This window comes from Giraffa tippelskirchi, chromosome 3 (genome assembly GCF_054371585.1).
Source record: "Giraffa tippelskirchi isolate mGirTip1 chromosome 3, T2T-mGirTip1v1.2.pri, whole genome shotgun sequence".
NCBI classification, from domain to species: Eukaryota; Metazoa; Chordata; class Mammalia; order Artiodactyla; family Giraffidae; genus Giraffa; species Giraffa tippelskirchi.
The window spans coordinates 32,626,733-32,649,193 of NC_137277.1; the positions used below are offsets into that span (position 1 = coordinate 32,626,733).

At 44.9% G+C, this 22,461-nt stretch overlaps 1 protein-coding gene across 5 annotated transcripts in view; it reads right to left on the bottom strand.

The window, feature by feature from the left end:
- Positions 1-22,461, bottom strand: part of DNAH9 (dynein axonemal heavy chain 9) — a 286,190-nt gene that overhangs the window by 38,126 nt on the left and 225,603 nt on the right. For all 5 annotated transcript variants that reach the window (XM_081580689.1, XM_081580690.1, XM_081580691.1 and 2 more), the window contains 6 exons: positions 21,869-22,073; positions 20,090-20,254; positions 16,449-16,589; positions 13,851-14,021; positions 10,834-10,956; positions 142-335 (listed from right to left, as the gene is read on the bottom strand). In XM_081580689.1, the coding sequence (XP_081436815.1) occupies positions 142-335; positions 10,834-10,956; positions 13,851-14,021; positions 16,449-16,589; positions 20,090-20,254; positions 21,869-22,073 (999 nt within the window). The remainder of the gene's footprint in view (positions 1-141; positions 336-10,833; positions 10,957-13,850; positions 14,022-16,448; positions 16,590-20,089; positions 20,255-21,868; positions 22,074-22,461) is intronic.

Genomic DNA, 22,461 nt, shown 5'->3' on the forward strand with positions numbered 1-22,461 from the left:
GACATTGGTACAAAGGCTTCTGTTATGATAAATTCGTGGCTTTGTGCTCAGCCCTGCTAGCCTGGCCACACTCGCCCTGCCTTCCCTGCCACCCCTGGCCTCCTCGCCGCCCCTGGCCTCCCCGCGGCCACCCATCCCTACCGCAGGGCATAGGTCATCCGGTCGGGCCGCAGGACTCTTATCATGCAGAGGCGCTGCAGGGCTGTCTTGTTCTTCCACTCCTGGGGGAACTTTTCCTTCTCAGGACATTCTGATTCCACGAACTTCTTCCAGCTCTTGGCGGATCCCTCAATGTCCCGATCCAGATTACAGAATTCTTCCATTGATGAAAGTGCCTGAAAAAGGTCAGGGAACCTGGCTCTGGATGCAGTTTCTCCTGAAAGCTGTCATTTGCATCTTCACTGGGGGTAGGGGAGCAGGATGGTCTTAGAGACACAATTCTGTTTCATCTGTCCTCCTTTCCTGGATTCTTGAATCTTCCCCCCGGCACACCAAGGAAGAGGAAGGATTTTGATCACCTCACCTCCATCAAAAGCCCCAGGGATATGTAAGGTTTAGCAAACAAAGCATTTGGGAAGTGATCAGCAGTGGGACTGAGAGCACTTCCCCGGAGGGTACCACACGGGAAGAGGGACAAGAGGATGCTGTGAGTTTTCTGGTCACAGAGCTCTGGTACTGAAGTCTCTGACGCCTCCCTTTCAAATCCCATTCTCACGCTGCCAGCAACACCTGTCAATTCCATCCCTCAAAATGTCTCTAGAATCTAGGATCACTGACTTTGTGTTAATGCCAACTCTAAAATTTCCATGTGTCTCTTGCTTTCATAAGGATTAAGTCCAAATACATGAATCAAATCTCTTCCTTTAGGGCTTCCCTCCAATCCATCCAGTTAACCACCCAGCCCACGTCCTTCCCCCTCTGTCCACCCACAACTGACTTAACCCTGGAAATGTGCCAGATGCTCTCCCAGCTTGATGTCTGGTTCACACTTCCTGCATTATGGAGCAGTCCTCTCCTCCACAAATTCTACTCCTTTCCTTTCTCGTGTTGGGCATAATTATTTATCAAGGTTCTACAGGTTGTTAAAGTATCAGTCACTCAGTCGTGTCTGACTCTTTGAGACCCCATGGACAGAGGAGCCTGGTGGGTTACAGGCAAGAATACTGGAGTGAGTTGCCATTCCCTTCTCTAGGGGATCTTCCTGACCCAGGGATTGAACCCGGGTCTCCTGCTTTGCAGGCATATTCTTTACTGTCTGAGCCACCAGGCAAGCTTTTACAAATTGCTAACAAATTGTTCAAGTCCAGTCCAAATCAGCCACCCCAGCCTCATCCATCTTCTCTAACCTGGAACACACAGCCCTCCCACTCCCGTTTTGTGGACCACTCAGAACTACTCACAGAGTCGATATATTTAGTAAAGACTGACTCACCTTATGGATGTGTGACTGCTGATCACTTTTAAGCCTTATCTCTCCCTCTTCCTTTTCTGTTTCACCAGGCAAGCTGGTAGGTAAGCTGGGTGTGCCCTCCTTTGTGCTGAAGAGAAGTTGTATCATGCAAGCCTTTGCCCCACTCCCCAACAACCACAAAAAGCCAAGGACACCACCTTTCTTGGTTCTCTCGAGTCATTTCCACGCTACTTGGGAACTCCCCTACTCTGCCCAGAAAGTCTCATTATGTGAGCAACAAACTCTTTCATGCCTTCTGGGTATGCATGAGGCATCGTCAGTCTGGACATGGGAACTGCATTTTGGGTGGGGGTCCATCCTGTTTCTTCAGGGTGCCCAAGTGAATCTCACTGACTCAGACAGTCGCCTCCCTGCAGCCTTTCCACAGTCACTCAACTCTGTCTGTGGGTTCCATCTCTCCAAAGAGATTAAAAGCTACACCGGGTCCAGGGCACCTACCACAGTGCTGTGAACTTTAAGGAACCCACGCATTCTCATTATGTGAAATCTTTCATTCATTCTTTGGTATTTATGAGATGTCTGCTACATGCCCAATACTTGGGAATACAAAGGCGAACCCCCAAATACAGGCACCTTCAAGGTGCTTACAATCCTAAGCTAAACAGAAAGAGATGAGGGAGGCCTTAGTAGGGATGTAGAATTCTGTTGGGCAAAGAGAGAGGTGGAGAGAAGGGAAGGGCGATTCATGGGGAGGGATCCACAGAGCCCATGTCTGAAGCAGGGAGGGTATGGCACATGGCAGGGGCCATGTGACTGCAGTGGAGGGGTGACAGGCGACAAGGGGAAGGTCAGGCTGGAGAAGGACACATACACTGGAGCTGCCCAGGCTCTTCTCCCAAGTGGGACGAACACATGTCCTGTCTTCAGGTGCCCTTTCACCTGGGCTCTGTGGCTTCCCAACGACGCTCTGATCACGCAGAGCAGGGAGCGCACCTGTGGTGCTGAGACTTGACCTGGGCTGGAGTGGGCGTGGCCGGGGAGAGGGGGCGTGGGGAATGGAGCGGGAGGAGGGGCATGGTACGTGGTAGAGGAGGGGCGCTTTGGGGGATAATGGGGAAGGGGTAGTGTGGGGGCTGGACGGGGAGCAGGGAGTGGGGTGTATAATGGTGGACGAGGCACCAGAAGACAAGTGTTCTGGTCCCAGTGCCACCCCTTATGAGCCCCTTCTGACTCAGAGCCTGTTTTTAAACCTTTGTCGGCTTTGATTTTCTCATTTGGAAAATGAGGCCATGTAATCATCGTCTGCCTAGCTCATGCTCTAACGTACATATGGGTGCTCAGAAGACTGTAAAGCTCCTCTTTGTGCTTTTTGGGGGCTCCTACAGTTATCAGATTGCAATTGCTGGTCTGCTTGTCCGTGACTCTCACAAGATTGTGAGTTCCCTGTGGGCAAGAACATTCTGAGCCGTCTCTGTAGCCTCAGGCTTCACAGGCTGCCTGGCACTTACGAACCACTGTATTAAAAAAAGTTGGACATCTGGGCGGCTGTTGGGAGGGCCTTTGGCAGGCTGAGCACAGCTGCAGATGTGGTGCTTAGCTCTCTCTGTGCCAAGGACCAAATTTCCGTCCTCCTTCAGGCGGCCACTTTCCCCTCTTCCCAGCTTGTGTCCCCATTAACCCTCCTGCAGGCCCATTACCCTCCTCTGGAGTCACCACAAAACTGAGGACATTACAGGGTGATCAGGGCTCCCAGCTGGCGTGGCTGGGTCTGCAACACACTTTCCTGAAGCTCTGGGTTGAACACAATTGCAATGTTTAATCTTCCAAATGAGGGAAAGGGATTTCTAGCCTTCTAATAAGCTAAATGGAAATGACTAATTAACCTAATTACACTGGACTGGGTACCAAAGTACAACTGTGCTAAATTGGCATCTGGAGAGGTTGGAGGGGCCTTTTCAGAGGCTTACAAAGCTGAGTAGCGCGGATGAGGTCTTCTGATGGAGAAGAGAACATGCCTGTTACCTGAAAGTTCAGCATTGGATGAGACCTTGAAACTCCTTACAGAAGTTACTAATACAAGCAGTATTTGATCACAGATTTCATTCATTATCTGTTTATTAGGCCTTCTGGGGAATCAAGGAAATGCATCTTCCTCATCAGATAGGATGCTTAAAAATTTTTTGTTTAATCGTGTCCTATTCAATTCTACTTCTTTTGTTTCTTTGGGTTAAAGTCCAACTGAACACTTAAAAAGAGCATTCGTCAGAGGCTGCACAGTGCATTGTGCTTCACCAGCCGGCATCCCGCACTGGGCTGGATCTGGAAGGGGCTGGACGTGGTGGCTCCCATAACAAAACTTGGAGAGAGAGAGAAAGAGAGAAAGCTTCACTTGTTTGCAGAAGCCTTTGAACAGCCAGATGAGCTTAGCTTACAAAACAAAACTGAAAAGCAAAGTGAAGGAAAGCAAAGCAGACCAGACAAAAGAGGAATGGGAGCAAATTGCACAGTGGCTTTTGAGTGGAGTGATGTACAATGAATGCAGTATAGAGTGTTCTCGAATCATTTATTCTTTGTGACTAGTGCTGCAGAGCGCTTTGTGGGATTACAAAGAAAAAGGCAACTGGACTGGACTCAGCTGGGCAACTCACAAGTCCTCAAAGGTTTTCCTTCGATGGACAATTCTTATCAGGCACAACCCATGTCAACCACGGCATACACACACCTTGTTGTTGTTTAGTCACTAAGCCATGTCCGACTCTTGTGGTCCCGGGGATTGCAGCCTGCCAGGCTCCTCTGTCCATGGGATTTCCCAGGCAAGAATACTGGAGTGGGTTGCCATTTCCTTCTCTAGGGGATCTTTCCAACCCATGTATCCTGCATTGGCAGGTAGGTTCTTTACCACTGAGCCACCAGGGAAGCCCATATGTTCCTGAGAGCTGGGTAATTAATAATCATAATTGCAATAAGGTGAATTGTGTCCCCTAAAAAGATATGTTGAAAACTTAACCTCTCAGATCTGTGAATGTGATCTTATTTGGAAATAGGCTCTTTGCAGATGTGATCCAGTAAAGATGAGGTCAGGTGGGTGGCCAATGTGACTGATGTTCTTATAAGAAGAGAAGAGACACAAAGACACAGAGGGAAGATGGCCATGTAAGGACTGTAGAGATGGAGGCAGAAACTGGAATGGTCCTTCCACAAACCAAGGAATTCCTGGGCCTCCCAGAAGCTGGAAGAGGCAAAAAAAGATGCTCTCCTTGAGCCTTTGGAGGGAGAATGACCTGCCCACGCCTTAATTTCAGATGTCTAGCCTCCAGAACTCTGGGGGAATAAGCGTCTGTGTTTTTAAGCCACTCAGCTTATGGCACTTTGTTATGGATGTTCTAGGAAACAAATACAATAACAATAATCAGCTTCCAGTTACTGAACATTTATATATGTCACATAACTGATAAGAAAACAAAGATAACCTGTCAGAGGTCACAAGCTCAAACCTGAAACTGAACCCAGGAACGTCTGACTTCAGAGCCTGCGTCAACCGGTCTATCTCCATTATCGGTCCAGTTCAGCAAATGAGCGTGTTCAGAACTGCTCTCCAGAATTCATTTTCCATACGGGCATCAGACTCTGAGCCGTTATTCTCGAGTTCCCTGACCTGTACTTCCAACAAGGGCGCCACTGGCCATGTGTGAGTATTGAGCAAACAAAATGTGGCCAGTATGAGTGAAGAAGAGGGTTTTTATTTGCTTTTAATTTTACTTATTTATTTAAAAATTTTTAATGCATTTATTCTTTTCTGGTATAGTGGATTTTTTCTGCATAGGGTCTAGTTTTTTCTTTTTTTAAACAAATTTAACACATTCTTTTTGTTCATTTTAATTATTTTAAAATTTAAATTTAGAAACTGGAACTTGGTTTAGTAGTTAAAGAACTTTTGAGTACATTTGAAATAACTTGAGTATATGAATCAACTGCTGTAACTCTAAATTTTATAAAATTTAAATTCAAACCAAGTATTTCTGATGGATTCAGTATCTGAATTGAGATGTATTGTGAGTGCAAAAAAACATACACTGGGATTCAGACTTTCTTCAAAAATGTAAAATAGCTCATTCATAACTTTTGTAACAATTACATATTAAAAGGATAATAGTTTAGTTGTACTGGGTTAAGGAACTATATTATTAAAATTATATTCATTGATTTCATTTTACATTATTTTTTGCATTCTGCATTTTTAATGTGGCTACTAGAAAAATTTAGATGACAAACATGATATGCTTTCTATTTCTTTTTCACAGCACTATTCTAGGTTTTGTCTATTCATATCTTATGTAGCCTAGAAAAGCTGATTTTCCACACGTATGCTTAACACATTATAATTATTCTCAGGCATTTTGTGACTTTGTGGTTTGGTTGCTTTGTGAATGGAGTTCCCCCTGTTTTCTTTCCCAACATAGTCTTCCCCTTCTCACTTGCCAGATTGGATTCAGAATTTCAAATGAAGTTAATATATAAAAATCAAATCATACCTTTATTATTTAGATCAGGGATAAGAAAACTGAGGCCTGCAGGGACAGTCTGGCCCACCAGCTGTGTTTGTAAATAAAGTTTTATTGGAACTCAGCCACTTCCATTTGCTTACCTATGGTGTGTGACTTTGGCAGAGTTGAATAGTTGTGACACAGTGTGATCCTCAAAGCCTAGATATTTGCTGTATGGCCCTCTGCAGGAAATGTTTGATGACTCTTGATTTAGACATAGCTTTAAAGATGACTAAAAGAATAGCTGCAGACTCTGAGAAAAGTTAGAAAAACATTTTGGGCCACGGCAGCATTTCTCAAGATGACTCCTTTGAAGAGGACAGCATGCATATAAATGATTATGTGCTGGGCTTTTGTTCTAAAGTAAATCAACTTGGATGGATCTCAAGGGAGTTGGGCTGAGTGATCAAGCTAGTCCCCAAAGGTTGCATACTATATAATTCCATTTATATAACATCCTTGAGATGACAGAATTATACAAATGGAGAACAGATTAGTGGTTGCCAGGAATTAGATCGGGCAGGGAGGAAGTTGTTGTTTCTATAACAAGAGACCTACACACCAGATGGAGTTTTCTAGATCTTGACTGCGGTGCTCATTACATGAATCTTCACATGTGATAAAGTTAAACACACACATACATGAAAACCAGGTGCAATCAGAATAGAGTGGACTCTATCGGTGTCAGCGTCCTGGATGTGACATCATGCTGCAGAAAAGCTAGATGTGACTGCTGAGGGGATGCAGTGCAAAGAATCTATTTCACATAATTGCATGTGAATCAGTATCTCAAAAAACTTTTAGTAAAAAATATAAAGAGAGAGAGAGAGCCAATCACATTACTTCAGACTCAGGCCTCTATGAAACATGTAGGAAAGGGAGCAAACATGGAAGGTCATAGGGACTTCCCTGGAGGCCAGCGGTTAAGACTTAACCTTCCAACGCTGGGAGTGTGGATCCAATCCCTGTTGGGGGTGCTAAGATCCCACATGTCTAGTGGCCAAAAAACCAAAACATAAAACAGAAGCAATATTGTAGCAAATTCAATAAAGGCTTTAAAAAAATGGTCGACATCCAAAAAAAAAAAAAAATCTTTAAAAGCAAAAAACAAAACAAAAACAAAAAACCCGGAAGGTCATAAATAGGATTCACTTTGTGCTGGCAGATGCTGGTCCTTGCACAGCTCCCACACCTACTATGGGGCTCCTCCAAGTGGGGACCCAACTGCCGCCCACCTGGAGGGCTGCTGCCCACCTGGAGAGAGAGTCTGGATTCTGGGGCTGATACCCAGTACACGCTTACTACTCGGCACTGTGTCAGCCCGTGTGAATGCAGGCGTGGTCCCTACTGAACAGAGCTCATTGCTTGTGACCTTTTCTTTTCTTTTTTTTTTTTTTTTTTATAAATTTATTTATTTTAGTTGGGGGCTAATTACTTTACATTATTGTAATAGTTTTTGCCATACATTGACATGAATCAGCCATGGGTTTACATGTGTTCCCCTTCCCGGACCCCCCACCCACCTCCCTCCCCATCCCATCCTTCTGGATCATCCCATTGCCCCGGCCCTGAGCCCTTGTCACATGCATCGAACATGGAATGGTGCTCTGTTTCACATATGACAATACACATGTCTCAATGCCATTCTCCCAGAACGTCCCACCCTCACCTTCTCCCTCAGAGTCCATAAAATTGTTCCATGCATCTGTGTCTCTTATTCTGTCTCGCATATAGGGTTATCGTTACCATCTTTCAAATTCCATATATATGCATTAGTATACTGTATTGTTGTTTTTCTTTCTGGCTTACTTCACTCTGTATAATGGGCTCCAGTTTCATCCATCTCAGTAGAACCGATTCAAATGTATTTTTTTTAATGGCTGAGTAATATTCCATTGTGTATATGTACCACAGCTTCCTTATCCATTCGTCTGCTGATGGACATCTAGGTTGCTTCCATGTCCTGGCTATTGTAAACAGTGCTGCGATGAACATTGGGGTACACGCGTCTCTTTCAATTCTGGTTTCCTCGGTGTATATGCCCAGCAGTGGGATTGCTGGGTCATATGGCAGTTCTATTCCCAGTTTTTTAAGGAATCTCCACACTGTTCTCCATAGTGGCTGTACTAGTTTGCATTCCCACCAACAGTGTAAGAGGGTTCCCTTTTCTCCACACCCTCTCCAGCATTTATTGCTTGTAGACTTTTGGATAGCAGCCATTCTGACTGGTGTGAAATGATACCTCATTGTGGTTTTGATTTGCATTTCTCTAATAATGAGTGATGTTGAGCATCTTTTCATGTGTTTGTTAGCCATCTGTATGTCTTCTTTGGAGAAATGTCTGTTTAGTTCTTTGGCCCATTTTTTGATCGGGTCGTTTATTTTTCGGGAATACAGCTGCAGAAGTTGCTTGTATATTTTTGAGATTAATTGTTTGTCTGTTGCTTCATTTGCTATTATTTTCTCCCATTCTGAAGGCTGTCTTTTCACCTTGTTTATAGTTTCCTTTGTTGTGCAAAAGCTTTTAATTTTAATTAGGTCCCATTTGTTTATTTTTGCTTTTATTTCCAATATTCTGGGAGGTGGGTCATGGAGGATCCTGCTGTGATTTATGTCGGAGAGTGTTTTGCCTATGTTTTCCTCTAGGAGTTTTATTGTTTCTGGTCTTACGTTTAGATCTTTAATCCATTTTGAGTTTATTTTTGTGTACGGTGTTAGGAAGTGTTCTAGTTTCATTCTTTTACAAGTGGTTGACCAGTTTTCCCAGCACCACTTGTTAAAGAGATTGTCTTTTCTCCATTGTATATTCTTGCCTCCTTTGTCGAAGATAAGGTGTCCATATGTGCATGGGTTTATCTCTGGGCTTTCTATTTTGTTCCATTGATCTATATTTCTATCTTTGTGCCATACCATACTGTCTTGATGACTGTGGCTTTGTAGTAGAGCCTGAAGTCAGGCAGGTTGATTCCTCCAGTTCCATTCTTCTTCCTCAAGATTGCTTTGGCTATTCGAGGTTTCTTATATTTCCATACAAATTGTGAGATGATTTGTTCTAGTTCTGTGAAAAATACCATTGGTAGCTTGATAGGGATTGCATTGAATCTGTAGATTGCTTTGGGTAGAATACTCATTTTCACTATATTAATTCTTCCAATCCATGAACACGGTATATTTCTCCATCTGTTTGTGTCCTCTTTGATTTCTTTCATCAGTGTTTTATAGTTTTCTATATATAAGTCTTTTGTTTCTTTAGGTAGATATATTCCTAAGTATTTTATTCTTTTTGATGCAGTGGTGAATTGTATTGTTTCCTTAATTTCTCTTTCTGTTTTCTCAATATTGGAGTATAGGAATGCAAGGGATTTCTGTGTGCTAATTTTATATCCTGCAACTTTACTATATTCATTGATCAACTCTAGTAATTTTCTAGTAGAGTCTTTAGGGTTTTCTATGTAGAGGATCATGTCATCTGCAAACAGTGAGAGTTTTACTTCTTCTTTTCCTATCTGTATTCCTTTTATTTCTTTTTCCGCTCTGATTGCTGTGGCCAAAACTTCCAAAACTATGTTGAATAGTAGTGGTGAAAGTGGGCATCCTTGCCTTGTTCCTGACTTTAGGGGAAATGCTTTCAATTTTTCACCATTGAGGATAATGTTTGCTGTGGGTTTGTCATATATAGCTTTTATTATGTTGAGATATGTTCCTTCTATTTCTGCTTGTGACCTTTTCAATGTTCATAGAATCCCAATGAAACTAAGCTGAATAACATGGAAGGGGAAAATGGGCTTTGCCATCAGACAGACCAGAACTCGATTCTCGATTCTTGGGTTTGCTACTTATAAAATGAGTGATCTCAGTTTCTTTACATGTTAAATGAGAACAAACAGTACCTCTTGCCCAGGTAAACATGAGAATAACATAAGGGAAAGTGTTTCTGCTGGGAAAGATTGAAGGCAAAAGGAGAAGAGGGCGGCAGAGGATGAGATGGTTAGATGGCATCACCGACTCAATGGACATGAATCTGAGCAAACTTCAAGAGACAGTGAAGGAGAGGGAAGCCTGGTGTGCCGCAGTCCACGGGGTTGCAAAGAGTCGGACATGACTTAGCAACTGAAAGGCAACAACAATTTGCTTCTAAGGTGCTCAGTAAACGTGAGCTGTTATTAACCACTAGAATCCCAGGCTGGAATGTATCCCCTGCTTTGAGGCTGTTAGGACTCAGGTGGAGATGGACAGCTGTCATCACCCTGGTATCTGTCCCCTCCATGGACATAGCATCTCCATACCAGCCTGGGTCTTACAGAGGAGCCTGAATTCTGTGCCTCACAGAGGAGCTGGCCCTGAGCACTGGCAGGAGGAAAGCTGCTCAGCTGAGTCAAAGACACTTGCAGGTTCCTTCTGTTCCCTGACATCCTAGAGGCAGAGCCCACACATGAGCACACACCTGCTCCTTCTCGGCAGAGCCCTTCCAGCAGGCCTGGGAACGGGGAGCTCTGCCGTAGGGGTGCTGACAAAGGGACCCACTGATGTCTAACACAGCTCATGTTGTTGTTGTTTAGTCTCTAAGTCATGTCTGACTGTCTTGCAATACCACGGGCTGTAGACTGCCAGGCTCCTCTGTCCATGGGATTTTTCAGGCAAGAACACTGGAGTAGGTTGCCATTTCCTTCTCTAGGGGAACTTCTCTACCCAGGGATCGAACTCACTTCTCCTACACTGACAGGCAGATTCTTTACCACTGAGCCACCGGGGAAGCCCCCAGTACAGCTCAGGGTGGAAACCCTCAAAGACAGCCCTGCTGATTTCCTAGGGATAAGTGTCAGAACAGCAGTCCAGGAGAGGACAAGGTGGATTTTTTCCTGAGGGGCTAGTACCAACCTTGATGCCACCCCAGGCCTGATGGGAGAGGAACTCCACTGGACTGGTGACTCCTGTCTGTGCTGGAGATCGAAGCAGGAAGTCCAGCTCGGCTGCACTCACTTCCTGGTTCATGAGGAGGATCTGCAACGTGGAAGGACAGTGTTCTTATTCATTTATTTGGCTGCACTGGGTCTTAGTTGTGGCACATGGGATCTTTAGCTGCAGCATGTGGGATCTAGTTCCCTGGGCTCAGACGCTCAGTAACGTCTGACTCTTTGCCACCCCTCATGGACTGTAGCCCACTAGGTTCCTCTGTGGATGGGATTTTCCAGGCAAGAGTACTGGAGTGGGTTGCCACTTCCTACTCTCGGGTCTAGTCCCCTGAGCAGGGATCAAACCTGTGTCCCCTGCATTGGGAGCCCGGAGTCTTAGTCAGTGGACCATCAGGGAAGTCCCAGCACTGTGTTTTGTTGCCTGGCAGCAGTCATGGGTCCTGGAGCCCCTCGGAGTTGCCACCAGTGTAACTAGTGCTACTTCTAACTTGAGAGTGCACTCCTCTGTTTTGGTTGTTGAAATTGGGTGGAGGGGAAGAAAGTCTTTATCTGTGCTGATCATCTCTGGGTTCATCTGACTTCACCCCAAATACCAGTGTGACTAAAGTGCATACAGTGAGTGACTGTATGTCTTGGTAAGCAAGGAATTGATGGATCAACCCTGAATGCCATGAAGTACATTCCTGCAGTCTCACAGAGAAGATAACACAGATAAACGACATGATTTGAGGAGAGGGTCAAAGTAATGGATGGATGGATGCAAAACAGAAGTGCATGTGTGAATGAGTAATGCTAATAGGGGACTTCCCTGGTGATCCAGTGGTTAAGAATCTACCTTCCAATGCAGGGGACTCGGGTTCCATCCCACCCTAGTCAGGGAACTAGGATCCCACATGCTTCTAGGCAACTAGACAGAAGCCCACATGCCACAACTGGAGAGCCCATGCAGAGTAATGAAGGATCCTGCATGCCACAGCTAAGATCTGACGCAGTCAAAAATATATAAAACAAAAAAATACTGCTAAGGGGGATCCAGAACAGGGGAGTGGCTAGGAAGCAGGGTAGGGAGATGCATTTGCCTGAACTTTCTGTAAGTGGTTTTGAATTGGGTTTTGGAGAAGCTGAGCATGAGATTTAGACAGGCTACCCAGGGAGGGGGCAGTGGAAACTGCAGAGGCTTGGGAGGGAATTAGTGCTGTGTGTGCAGGGAGGGCAAAGCATTTGACTGGGTTAGAACTAACAGCTCATGCTGACAGGCGCTCAGGAGATTGTTCTTCCCCCTTCAAATGGTGTTTTCCACTGAGAAGTTACAGATGGGAATACTCACAGAGAAAAAAATAATTTGATTAGTTCAAGGAAAAGTCTTTAAGGAAAAAATGGGCTAGAAATCACAGATGAGGTGAAGCAGCCCTTGTAAAACGAGGTTGAAATATTTATGAGGGGAGTGGAGTGAAAGCCAGGAGCAGAAGCTCCTTGGGCTTTGGGGGAAATTAGTGGCAGGAGGAAAATTCGTTTGGGCTGGGGCTCAAGTTCCCTCTGACACGGCCAAGCTGTCATCCGGCTGGGGAGGGGAACACACAGAGGGAGAGGGACAAGCCATTCTAACGCTCCTCTGTGAATTCAGACTTCAGAACGTGCAAACGGAGTCTGAGCAGAAGTGATTTTAGAATAGCTGACTTTCAGAACTGGTGGAGTCCTACAGGATAATCTGGTCTGTGCTTCTAATTTATAATCGGGAAAAATCCCAATTCTAAAATGGTTAGAGAGTTAGGTGCGTGCATGCATGCATGCTCAGTCATATCTGACTCTTTGCCAACCCATGCACAGTAGCCTGTCAGTCTCTTCTGTCCACGGCATTGTCCAGGCAAGAATACTGGAGTGGACTGCCATTTCCTTCTGCAGAGGATCTTCCCAACCAGGGGTCAAACCCGTGTCTCTTGAAGTCCTTGCATTGGCAGGTGGATTCTTTTTACCACTGAGCCACCCGAGAAGTCCCTAGAGAGTTAGGTGCAAGGAAATCAATTTCCATGGTTTTTTGATGTTGAGAATAAGCAGAATGCAACGGTTTCTTATTAACCCTGGAAGCCCTGATGCTTCTGAGCCCTTGAGAACCAGAGTTCTTAAGGACTTTTCTAAGACCAAGGTTGCAGCTATAGAAGGACATTTGCAGTTTCTTATTCCGGGGGAAGGTTTGGACATTAAACTTGCAACTGGTTGCTTCACTTGTGCCCGACTCGTTGCGGCCCCCTGGACTGTAACCTGTCAGGCTTCTCTGTCCATGGGATTCTCCAGTCAAGAATACTGGAGTGGGTTGCCATTTCCTCCTCCAGGGGATCTTGCCGACCCAGGGATTGCATCAGCATCTCCTATGGTTCCTGCATTGGCAGGCGGATTCTTTTCTGCCAGTGCTACCTGCAACCTTGAAAGTACATAAATAACGAGGGATACTCTAGGCTCTTACTGCATCTCAGGAAGTATCCAGTCTTTGGTATGGCCATCCAGTTTCATCCTCAGTGCTAGCTTGGATTGATTGGTAGTGGCTGCTGGAGGGCCCTGTGGAGGAGGATCTTCCTCATCCAGGATCACCACGAAAAAGTACAATGGTTGTTAAGCATGTCTGCCATGAGTGGGACAATGGAGTGGATGGCCTGCGTGCACTATACTGGACTTTCTTGTTTGATGCCTCTGCTTAGAGCTCAATAATCTTCACAAACTATGGGAACTGATATTAAAAAAAAGCAAGTTTCTAGGACTTCCTTGGTATTCAGTGGTAAGACTCCAAGCTCCCAATGCAGGGGGCTCTGGTTCAATCCCTAGTCAGGGGACTAGATCCCACATGCTACAACTAAGACTTGGCACAGCTAAATAAATAGACAAATAAATAGATAAATTAATTCTTTTGAAGAAAAAAGTTTCTTTATATCTGCTGGTTGGGCACATAAATTGACCTGTTTTCTGGAAATGTCTTCAATCCCCTTTTACCTGAAATGTGAGCTGGGCGAGGTAGGTCAGCTTATCACACTCAAAGAGCCCCCGGGTGGTATACTGGCACACAGAGAAGGTGATGCTGTCTATTAGGTTGGCCACCCGTTCCTTGAGGTTCTCATCAGGAGCCGCCTTCTCCACGGCCTTCTGGAAGACGATGCTGAAGGCCTGGGGGCAGGAGATAGGACACTGGTAGCTTTCACAACTCTCTGTATATAACTAGTAGTCCTAACTCTGGTGAGTATTATAATTCACCAATCACAGAAATATCTTCCCAGCATAACCTGCCAAGGAGGGCCAGTGGCAACAGGAAAACTCCTGTCTTAGTTGCTTGTATAAATTGCTATGTTGTCACAAAGGGGGCCAAGCTATGAAGCATACAGCAAAGACCCTACTGTTTAGGTCCAGTGACCAAAATAATTAAATTAAATCCAGTAAGTTTTGTTGGAAACTGAACACAGTGAACAATAACCAGTTTGGGTGATTCTATCCTTTAGATCATAAAATTCCCAATGGTAGAATCAACATCTTGTACAACTTTGCTCTCTAAAAGAGACCTTTGTACATAATAGGTACTCAGAATATCTTTAATTAATTACTTTTCCTTTTGGTAGTGATCAGAATATCAGCTGTTCTTGGTTTTTCTTTCTAGTAATTCCACATCATTTGATGAGTCCTCTTACATATGCTTTTCTCTTATGGACACTTCTTATGCAACTGTGAGAGCATAGCCTGCTTTGGTTACATCTTCCAAATTGTACCTTTTGGGTATAATATGAATCCATTTTCATATTGATCATATGAATCAATTATCCATCATTTTAAACTTAGATATAGACTGTTTATAAAAATTGATATTAGTTTTGGTTTTGCCATACATTGACATGAATCCGCCATGGGTGTACATGTGTTCCTCTTCTAATACAATATTGTAAAGTAAAAAAATAGATAAATAAATAAATTTAAAAAAATTGATATTAGGAATGAATGTATCATTAAAGAATGAATGATAAAGAAAATAATCATTAAAGAAAACAAAGGTCAACAATGAATCTTTAAAGAAAATAAAAGTCAAGATACTATTGTGTCTTTTCAATTTTTGGCTAGGCAGATTTCCAGTCTTCTTGTTTGGTTTTTTTTGGAACACATATTTTCATGGGCTTCATCAAATTTCCCTTTTTTAGGAAGAGTCACTGCAGTAGATTTCAACTACTCTCAAAACTAGGGAGGTGATTATATAGTTATTAGGCTTATCACGTTAACTTCTACACTGTTTTTTAAATTCTTTATATAGCTCAGTTGGGAAAGAATCTGCCTGCAATGGAGGAGACCTGGGTTCGATTCCTGGGTCGGGAAGATCCCATGGAGAAGGAAATGGCAACCCACTCCAGTATTCTTGCCTGGAAAATCTCATGAACAGAGGAGCCTGGCAGGCTACAGTCCATGGGGTCCCAAGAGTCGGACACGTCTTAGCGACTAAACCACCACCACCATATTTCTTTCACGTGGGGCTTTGACCTGAATATAATGCCAAGTATCGGATTTCTTTTAAAAACATACAATATTACAGAGACTCTGAGATGAGGGGAGGGGATAGGGACAGGATGAAATGCCATCTCCAGCCTACTGAGTTCCAGGCGTGGAAGCCCTCCGCCTTCTCAGTGGCTCAGCTTCATCCCCACACCCTCGCCTCCAGGGGGCAGCTGGATGAGGTGTGTGCCCTGAATATGAGTCTTCTCTGTTGGGTTAAACCAGAGAAGTTGTTCAGAGCCCCCTACAGACTCTGTAGCTGTGGTCTTTTGGAGAACTCCTTACGGGAGAAAGATATACTTTCAGAGATGTACTTAAAATTTATAGGTCTTTATTATTTCATGAGTAAGATAAGCTTAGTTAGCACTTACAGTCTGTTAATGTCTTTGATTTTAGAAACATCAGCAACCACAAAGCAGTAGCTTTGAGGATATTAGGGTAATTGTGTGTGTGTTCTCAGTTGTGTCTGGCTCTTTGCAAACACCCTAGACTGTAGCTCACCAAGCTCCTCTGTCCATGGGATTCTCCAGGCAAGAATACTGGAGTGGGTTGCCATAGCCTCCTCCAGGAGATCTTCCCAGCCAAGGGATCGAACCCACATCTCTTGCGTCTCTGGCGTCAGCAGGTGGATTCTTTACCACTGCACCACCTGGGAAGCCCATTAGGGTAATAGAGAAAGTAATTTAAAGTTGGACTATCAGTATGGCCTGCTTTGGTTTTAACGGATACGAGTGAGGCACGCGTTTGATCAGCCCTATTAGCTGTGAAGCTCTCCGGGGCAGGGCTCCCTGCCGATGTTTCCTCTTCCACACTGTCAGGAAGCAGAGTGCCAGCTGGATTGTATGTACTCGCTGAGCGAACGAGGCTGGGACCTGCCACGGCCTCTCCCTCTGTTTCAGCCAAATAACCAATGAGTCATCAAAGACCCAATTAGAGAGACGAGGCCTGTAAGGCCAAGACTTGCCACGGCTAATGAAGCCCACGGACAAGCCCTTGTGCAGAGCCGCACGGGGCACGTCGCGCTGCTGCACTGCGACTCTGCAGAGGGCTCCGGGGGTCAGTCACCTTGAGAGAAAACTGGTACATGGGCTGGATCCTGCCCAGGTCGTTCATGATGAAGTAGAGCAGAGAGGCCCGGGCGGCGGCCGGCCGGTAGTGCTCCCGGGCCTCGTTGATTCTCACTTCGGTCACCTTGGCCTCCTGCACCTGTTAGAAAAGTCAAGAGTGGCCCATTGTTCAAACCAGCCAGGGCTTCCCGAGAATCAACATGGCCCCTCTGTGTCAGCACCTTGTGTCTGGGGGGGGGGGAGCAGTGAGTGGATCGGGATTAGGGGGAGCAGGAGGGGGCAGAAAGCTGGTTTTCCTTAACTGAGCTTGAGTGAGGGAGAGAGGACACACTCCTAGTGCTTCAAAGGTGAGCGTGTCAGCCCCTCCAGTTGGGGACGTGTGGGAGATACACACACACATACGCACGCATCAGTATGCTGCTGCTGCTAAGTCGCTTCAGTCGTGTCCGACTGTGCGACCCCATAGACGGCAGCCCACCAGGCTCCGCCGTCCCTGGGATTCTCCAGGCAAGAATACTGGAGTGGGTTGCCATTTCCTTCTCCAGTGCATGAAAGGGAAAAGTGAAAGTGAAGTCGCTCAGTTGTGTCTGACTCTTAGCGACCCCATGGACTGTAGCCTACCAGGCTCCTCCATCCATGGGATTTTCCAGGCAAGAGTACTGGAGTGGGGTGCCATTGCCTTCTCCGACACATCAGTATATCTAACTTGAAAAGTAAGCCAGGCAGTAAGACTCCAGTAAAAGCAGCATAATCTAATTTTCTGTTTTCTTTGTTACACAGACAGCTGTTCTTAATTAACTGATTAATTAATTAATTAACCCTTGGCTGCACTGGGTCTTAGTTGCTTTCTCTAGTTGTGGCGAGTGGAGGCTTCTGTCCAGTTGTGGTTTGGGGACTTCTCATTGCGTGGCTTCTCTTATTGCAAAGCACAGGCACCAGGGCCAGGATGGAACCTGTGTCCTCTGCTATTGCAGGCAGATTCTTAGCCACTGGACCATCACAGAAGTCCATAGGTTTCTGTTCTCCTTACTTTTATGAACTAACATGTAAATTCCCAAAGAAGATCTCTTTCAATGGAAAGGTCTATTTTAAGAAAATTTCTTATCAGAGGTAAAAATAAGAAGAGACCTAAACACCAGAGAGGGATTCTGTAAGAATATCCTGTTAAATACAACCTCAGTACAACCTGCCTCATACTCCAGGATAGAGTGAAACTGCTGATAATTCATGCAAATCCCACAGGAAAAAACAAACCCTACTGAAGACAAGCTCACAATAAACTACAAAGTTCAAGAGGAAGTTTTACCTACGGAGATAATTAGAAGACCTCTCTCTCAAAATTCCCAGAAGGATTAGTATCCCAAGAGCCGAAGATGATTGAACTATCTACCATTAACTAGGGCTTCTCTGGTGGCTCAGATGGTAAAGAATCTGCCTGCAATGTGGGAGATGTGAGTTCGATCCCTGGGTCTGGAAGATCCCCTGGAGAAGGATATGGCAACCTCCTCCAGTATTCTTGCCTGGAGAATCCCATGGACAGAGGAGCCTGGTGGGCTGCAGTCCGTGGGGTCACAAAGAGTCGGACACGAACGAATGACTACCTACCTACCTCATTAACTAATTCTGTTTAAAAGCAGTAGAGATAAAAGAAAGTATAAAATCAGGACATTAAAAAAAAGAACAGACATTATCTGAAAAAGAACTAAATAGAACTTCCAAAGACAAGAATAGAGTTATTTAAATAGGAAACTCAGTACACTGGTTAAATAATGAACTTGAGTTGAAAGAGAATAAGCAAACTAACAATAAATCTGAGGAAAATGTTTAAAGAGCAGCTCAGAGAGAAAGCAAGTTGGAAAATATGTAAAAGAAGTTATTAGACCCTGCAGATAAAATAAAAAGATTCAAAATGTATGTAACAGAACTAAGTAGAGAACAGACAGAATGGGGGAGAAGCAATGTTTGAGCTATAATGGTTAGGAATTTTCCAAAGTTGATTAAAGACCAGAGGTTTTACTTTGAAGAAGCAGTCAATGTCAAAGAAAGCTTACTATCCACAGGCCCTTGAAGAAGTAATTATTTTCTTTGATTAGAAGAAAACTGAATCCAAAAGAAGTGAGTGAGATCTAAGAATTTCTTAAATGTACAGTCAATTTAAATAACAAAGACTATAGAAAACATGACCAGTTTGGAAGTAGCAGATGAAAGCAAGGTAGAAGCAAAATACTATAAAACAACAGAAGATGGAAAAAAACAATCAAAGTTTCTAATATCCTTATAATGTTTTGAAAGAGGCTAGATATAGTGCTTAATTTTAGACTTTGTTAAGTCAATATATATATTGTTAAGTCGCATTTGAAATACATTTTTCATATATTGATGAAAAATGAAGGTTAATCAATGAAATAAACCGTAAATAACTTTAAAACTAGCAATGGATAAAAGAGGAGGATAAAGAAAAATCAAGAAAGGAGAAAGAATAAACAAAAGGATTGTTAATAGAAAGTATAAATCAAGAGAGTAGAAAGAAATCCAATTGTATCAGTAATGTTTAAAAATGTAAAACTTGGTTAAACCAGTAGTTAAAAGACAAAGATTCTCAGAAGAGAGTAGAACTGAATAGAAATCACACAGTTGCTCAGACTGGTGTTTTCACTGATGCATATTCTTCATGTCACCTGGGTCCTTCATGCTGTCCATTAACCTGTGTCCCTTTCATTCCCGCCTCCTCCAGCAGCTACTGAAAATCTTCACTCCTCTCCCCAGGCCCCCATCTCAACACCACACCCTCACTCTCAGCAGAGGAACTTGACTCATGCTTTCACAGACTGTATAGAGACCTGGTGACTCAGATGGTAAAGAATATTTGCCTGCAATGCAGGAGACCTGGGTTTGATCCCTGGGTTGGGAAGATCCCCTGCAGAAGGGAACGGCTACCCACTCCAGTATTCTTGCCTGGGAAGTCTCATGGACCAAGGAGCCTGGCAGGCTGCAATCCATGGGGTCACAAAGAGTTGGACACGACTGAGGGATTAACACATACACACACACTCACATAGAGACCATCAGGAAGGGTTTCCTTAATTTCCACTTTCCTTTCCACACCCTTAAAGGAAGGAAACATATGCTAAGTAATTTTGCAGGATAATACTGTTTTATTTTTTAATTTTATTTTGAGAGCTCAGTTTACTGGGATATCACTGAAATTTTCTCATTGAAATCAGACTTGTCAGATTTTTGCAGGCTGTGGGTTTTCTGGGGGTGCAGTCATGCCTGAACTTGTACACAAGTGTGATTCCTTAGCTTCAGGGCAACTCCACAGACTCACTAAGGTATTCAGTTTGAGCCACTATTTCCTGCACAGAACACAAGCCCCTGCACAGATCTAAGTGCCGGTCAAACGTTTTCAGAGTAGAGTTGTCAAGAGCATTTTATAGGAGATGAGGACTCTGTCATGCAGGTGGTGAGGTGGTCATTTCAGGAATCCTGCTGAGCTCAACTTTTCAGGAGAAACGCAGGAAGATGGATCAGCCATCTCTTTCTCTGACATTTGTCCCTGTACAGCGGACTCAGGGACCAGGAGGAGGGCCTCTGCCCACACCCCCCCACACACCCCCAGCCCAGGCTGCCAGGTCTTACCTTTTTCTCAACTTCCGCGGCGGTCTGCTTGGTGATCTCCAGGTTCTCCACCAGGGCCGTTTCTCCCAGGAAGTTCCCAGAGGCCGAGGAGAGGCGAGAGAGCAGGTTGTCTTCCAAGGTTTTGAGGGTGATTTTGAACCCATTCTGCTGCTTTGTGAGCTCTGACTGCAGTATCACATAAGGGAGAGTCAGGTATAGGAGCCCAGAGCATCCTGTTCTTAGGCAGGTCTGAATAGACAGAGGGTTATGGGGCCAGAGCCCCTGCCCTTAGCAAACTGGAAGCGGAACAGAGGAGTGCTCAGGACCACGAGCACGTCAGATCAGCTGAGGACTTGAACCCCAACTGTACCAGTTACTAATCATGTGATCTTGGGCTGAACTCCCCTTTCACAGTAACCTTAGCTGGGTTAAACCTGGCCCTACGCACAGCAGTGCTGTGCAAGCCTTAGCAGAATGCTGAGACATGGTCTAGTCATTAAATGGAAGCTATTTTAGGGAATAGCTAGAAGATGGGGTCAAGTTTTACTTCTCTGTCATGACTTTACTGTCCTCAAAAGGAATAGCTCTCCTTTGTGAAAAGTAAAAGTGTTGGTTGCTCAGTCATGTCTGACTCTTGGCAACCAGATGGACTGTAGCCCGCCAGGCTCCTCTGTTCATGGGATTCTCCAGGCAAGAATACTGGAGTGGGTTACTATTCCTTTCTCCAAGGGATCTTTATGGCCCAGCGATCGAACCTGGGTTTCCGGCATTGCAGGCGGATTCTTTACCATCTGAGTCACCAAGGAAGCCCTAATCAGTTATACTTCAATACAAAACAAAAAGCTTAAAGAAAAACCACATGCCTCAATCTGGTCTTATAACCAGGATTCACTCTTGACTCTTCTGGGAGTGCTCCATGCCAAAGGCTTATGCCACCTGCTTATAGAATCTTTTTCTGACCTTCCCAATTTAAATCAGCCCCCTGGCTCTCTACTATTCCCCTGCACTTACAATCCAGTCAAATCTAAGGAGACGGGAAAAAGGACACTACTCGCTCCACACAAAATTGTGTTCCCTCCCAATTCATATGTTGAAGCCCTAAGCCGTGTCCACCCCCCACATGACTGTATTTGAGATGTGGGTAATTAGAGAAGGAGGTAATTAAGGCTAAATGAAGTCATGAGGATGGGGTCCCTGTGGTGGGATCATTGCCCTTATAAGCAGAGACACCAGAGAGCTTGCTCTTTCTCTATGGACACAAGGAAGAGGTCTCTAAATGCACGGTGAGATGGCAGCCACCTACAAGCCAGGAAGAGAGGTATCGCCAGAAACTGGACCCTGAACTCTGTCTTCAAGCTTCCAGACTGTGACAAAATAAATATCTGTGGTCCCAGCCACTCAGCCTCTGGTATTTTGTGGTGGCAGTTCGAGCTAAGATGTTCCCCTAATGTGGTTGAATCTATTTCTATTGCCCCTGCAGGAATGAATCCCATTTAGTTCTGGACATAGACACATGAACACTTGTGATGAGCGGTCCAAAAGTGTCTTGGACAGGACCCCAGGTTCTCCCAGCTGCCTTCCGCTTCCTGGTCTTCAGCCTGCTCTACCTTCTGCTTCCCAAGGGATGTTCCAGGTAACTGGTTGGTGTTGGTGCTCCTCCAAGCTCCAAAAGAACTACACGGTTCAACTTGTGAAGGAACTCCCCGCCCCTACCCCCACACCCAGAGGAGGGTGCACGGCAGGGTCAGGTGGCAGAACGTCTCCCTCCTCCCTCCCTTGCTGAGTGGGCACCTCACGTACCTTCAGCTGCTCCAGATCTGGTCTCTCCATGCTGACTACAGCGGCCAGCAGCTGGTCCTCCAGGCCATCCCTGGTCACAGTGAAGTTGATCAGGGTGGCCTGAGCTTGCAGCTCGGGTTGGTAGTGAGGGTTGGCCAGCTTGGTGTGAAGGATGAGCCGGAATCTGGGGTTATACTCACACTCTTTGTCTCCAATTTTAATGAACCTGGAACAAAGAGGCTCGTGTGAAGGTGGGTACCTTCCTGGGAGCTTTGGTCAGGGATAGAATCCTGCGTGGGATTTTTTGCAAGGTTGTAGCAAACAATATTGCCATATTCAGATGGACGGGCATGTCTAGACTGAGCTTTCACACAGGGAACAGGGTGGAGGGTGACAGACCTTCTCCTATGGCCATGATGTTTGTTTTTTTGGGTAAGGCTGGAGGGAGAGCTATCCACTTAGTGGTCCATGTACACGGGAGCGCATTATAAAATATTTCCAGCAGATGGCAGTAAAGCACTTGCAGGAAGGGGCAGCTTCTTAAGCGTTTGCACAAAGGTGACTTACGGGCTAGCAGTAGAGCTTACTTTGTCTTGTGGCTGGTGGAATATTAC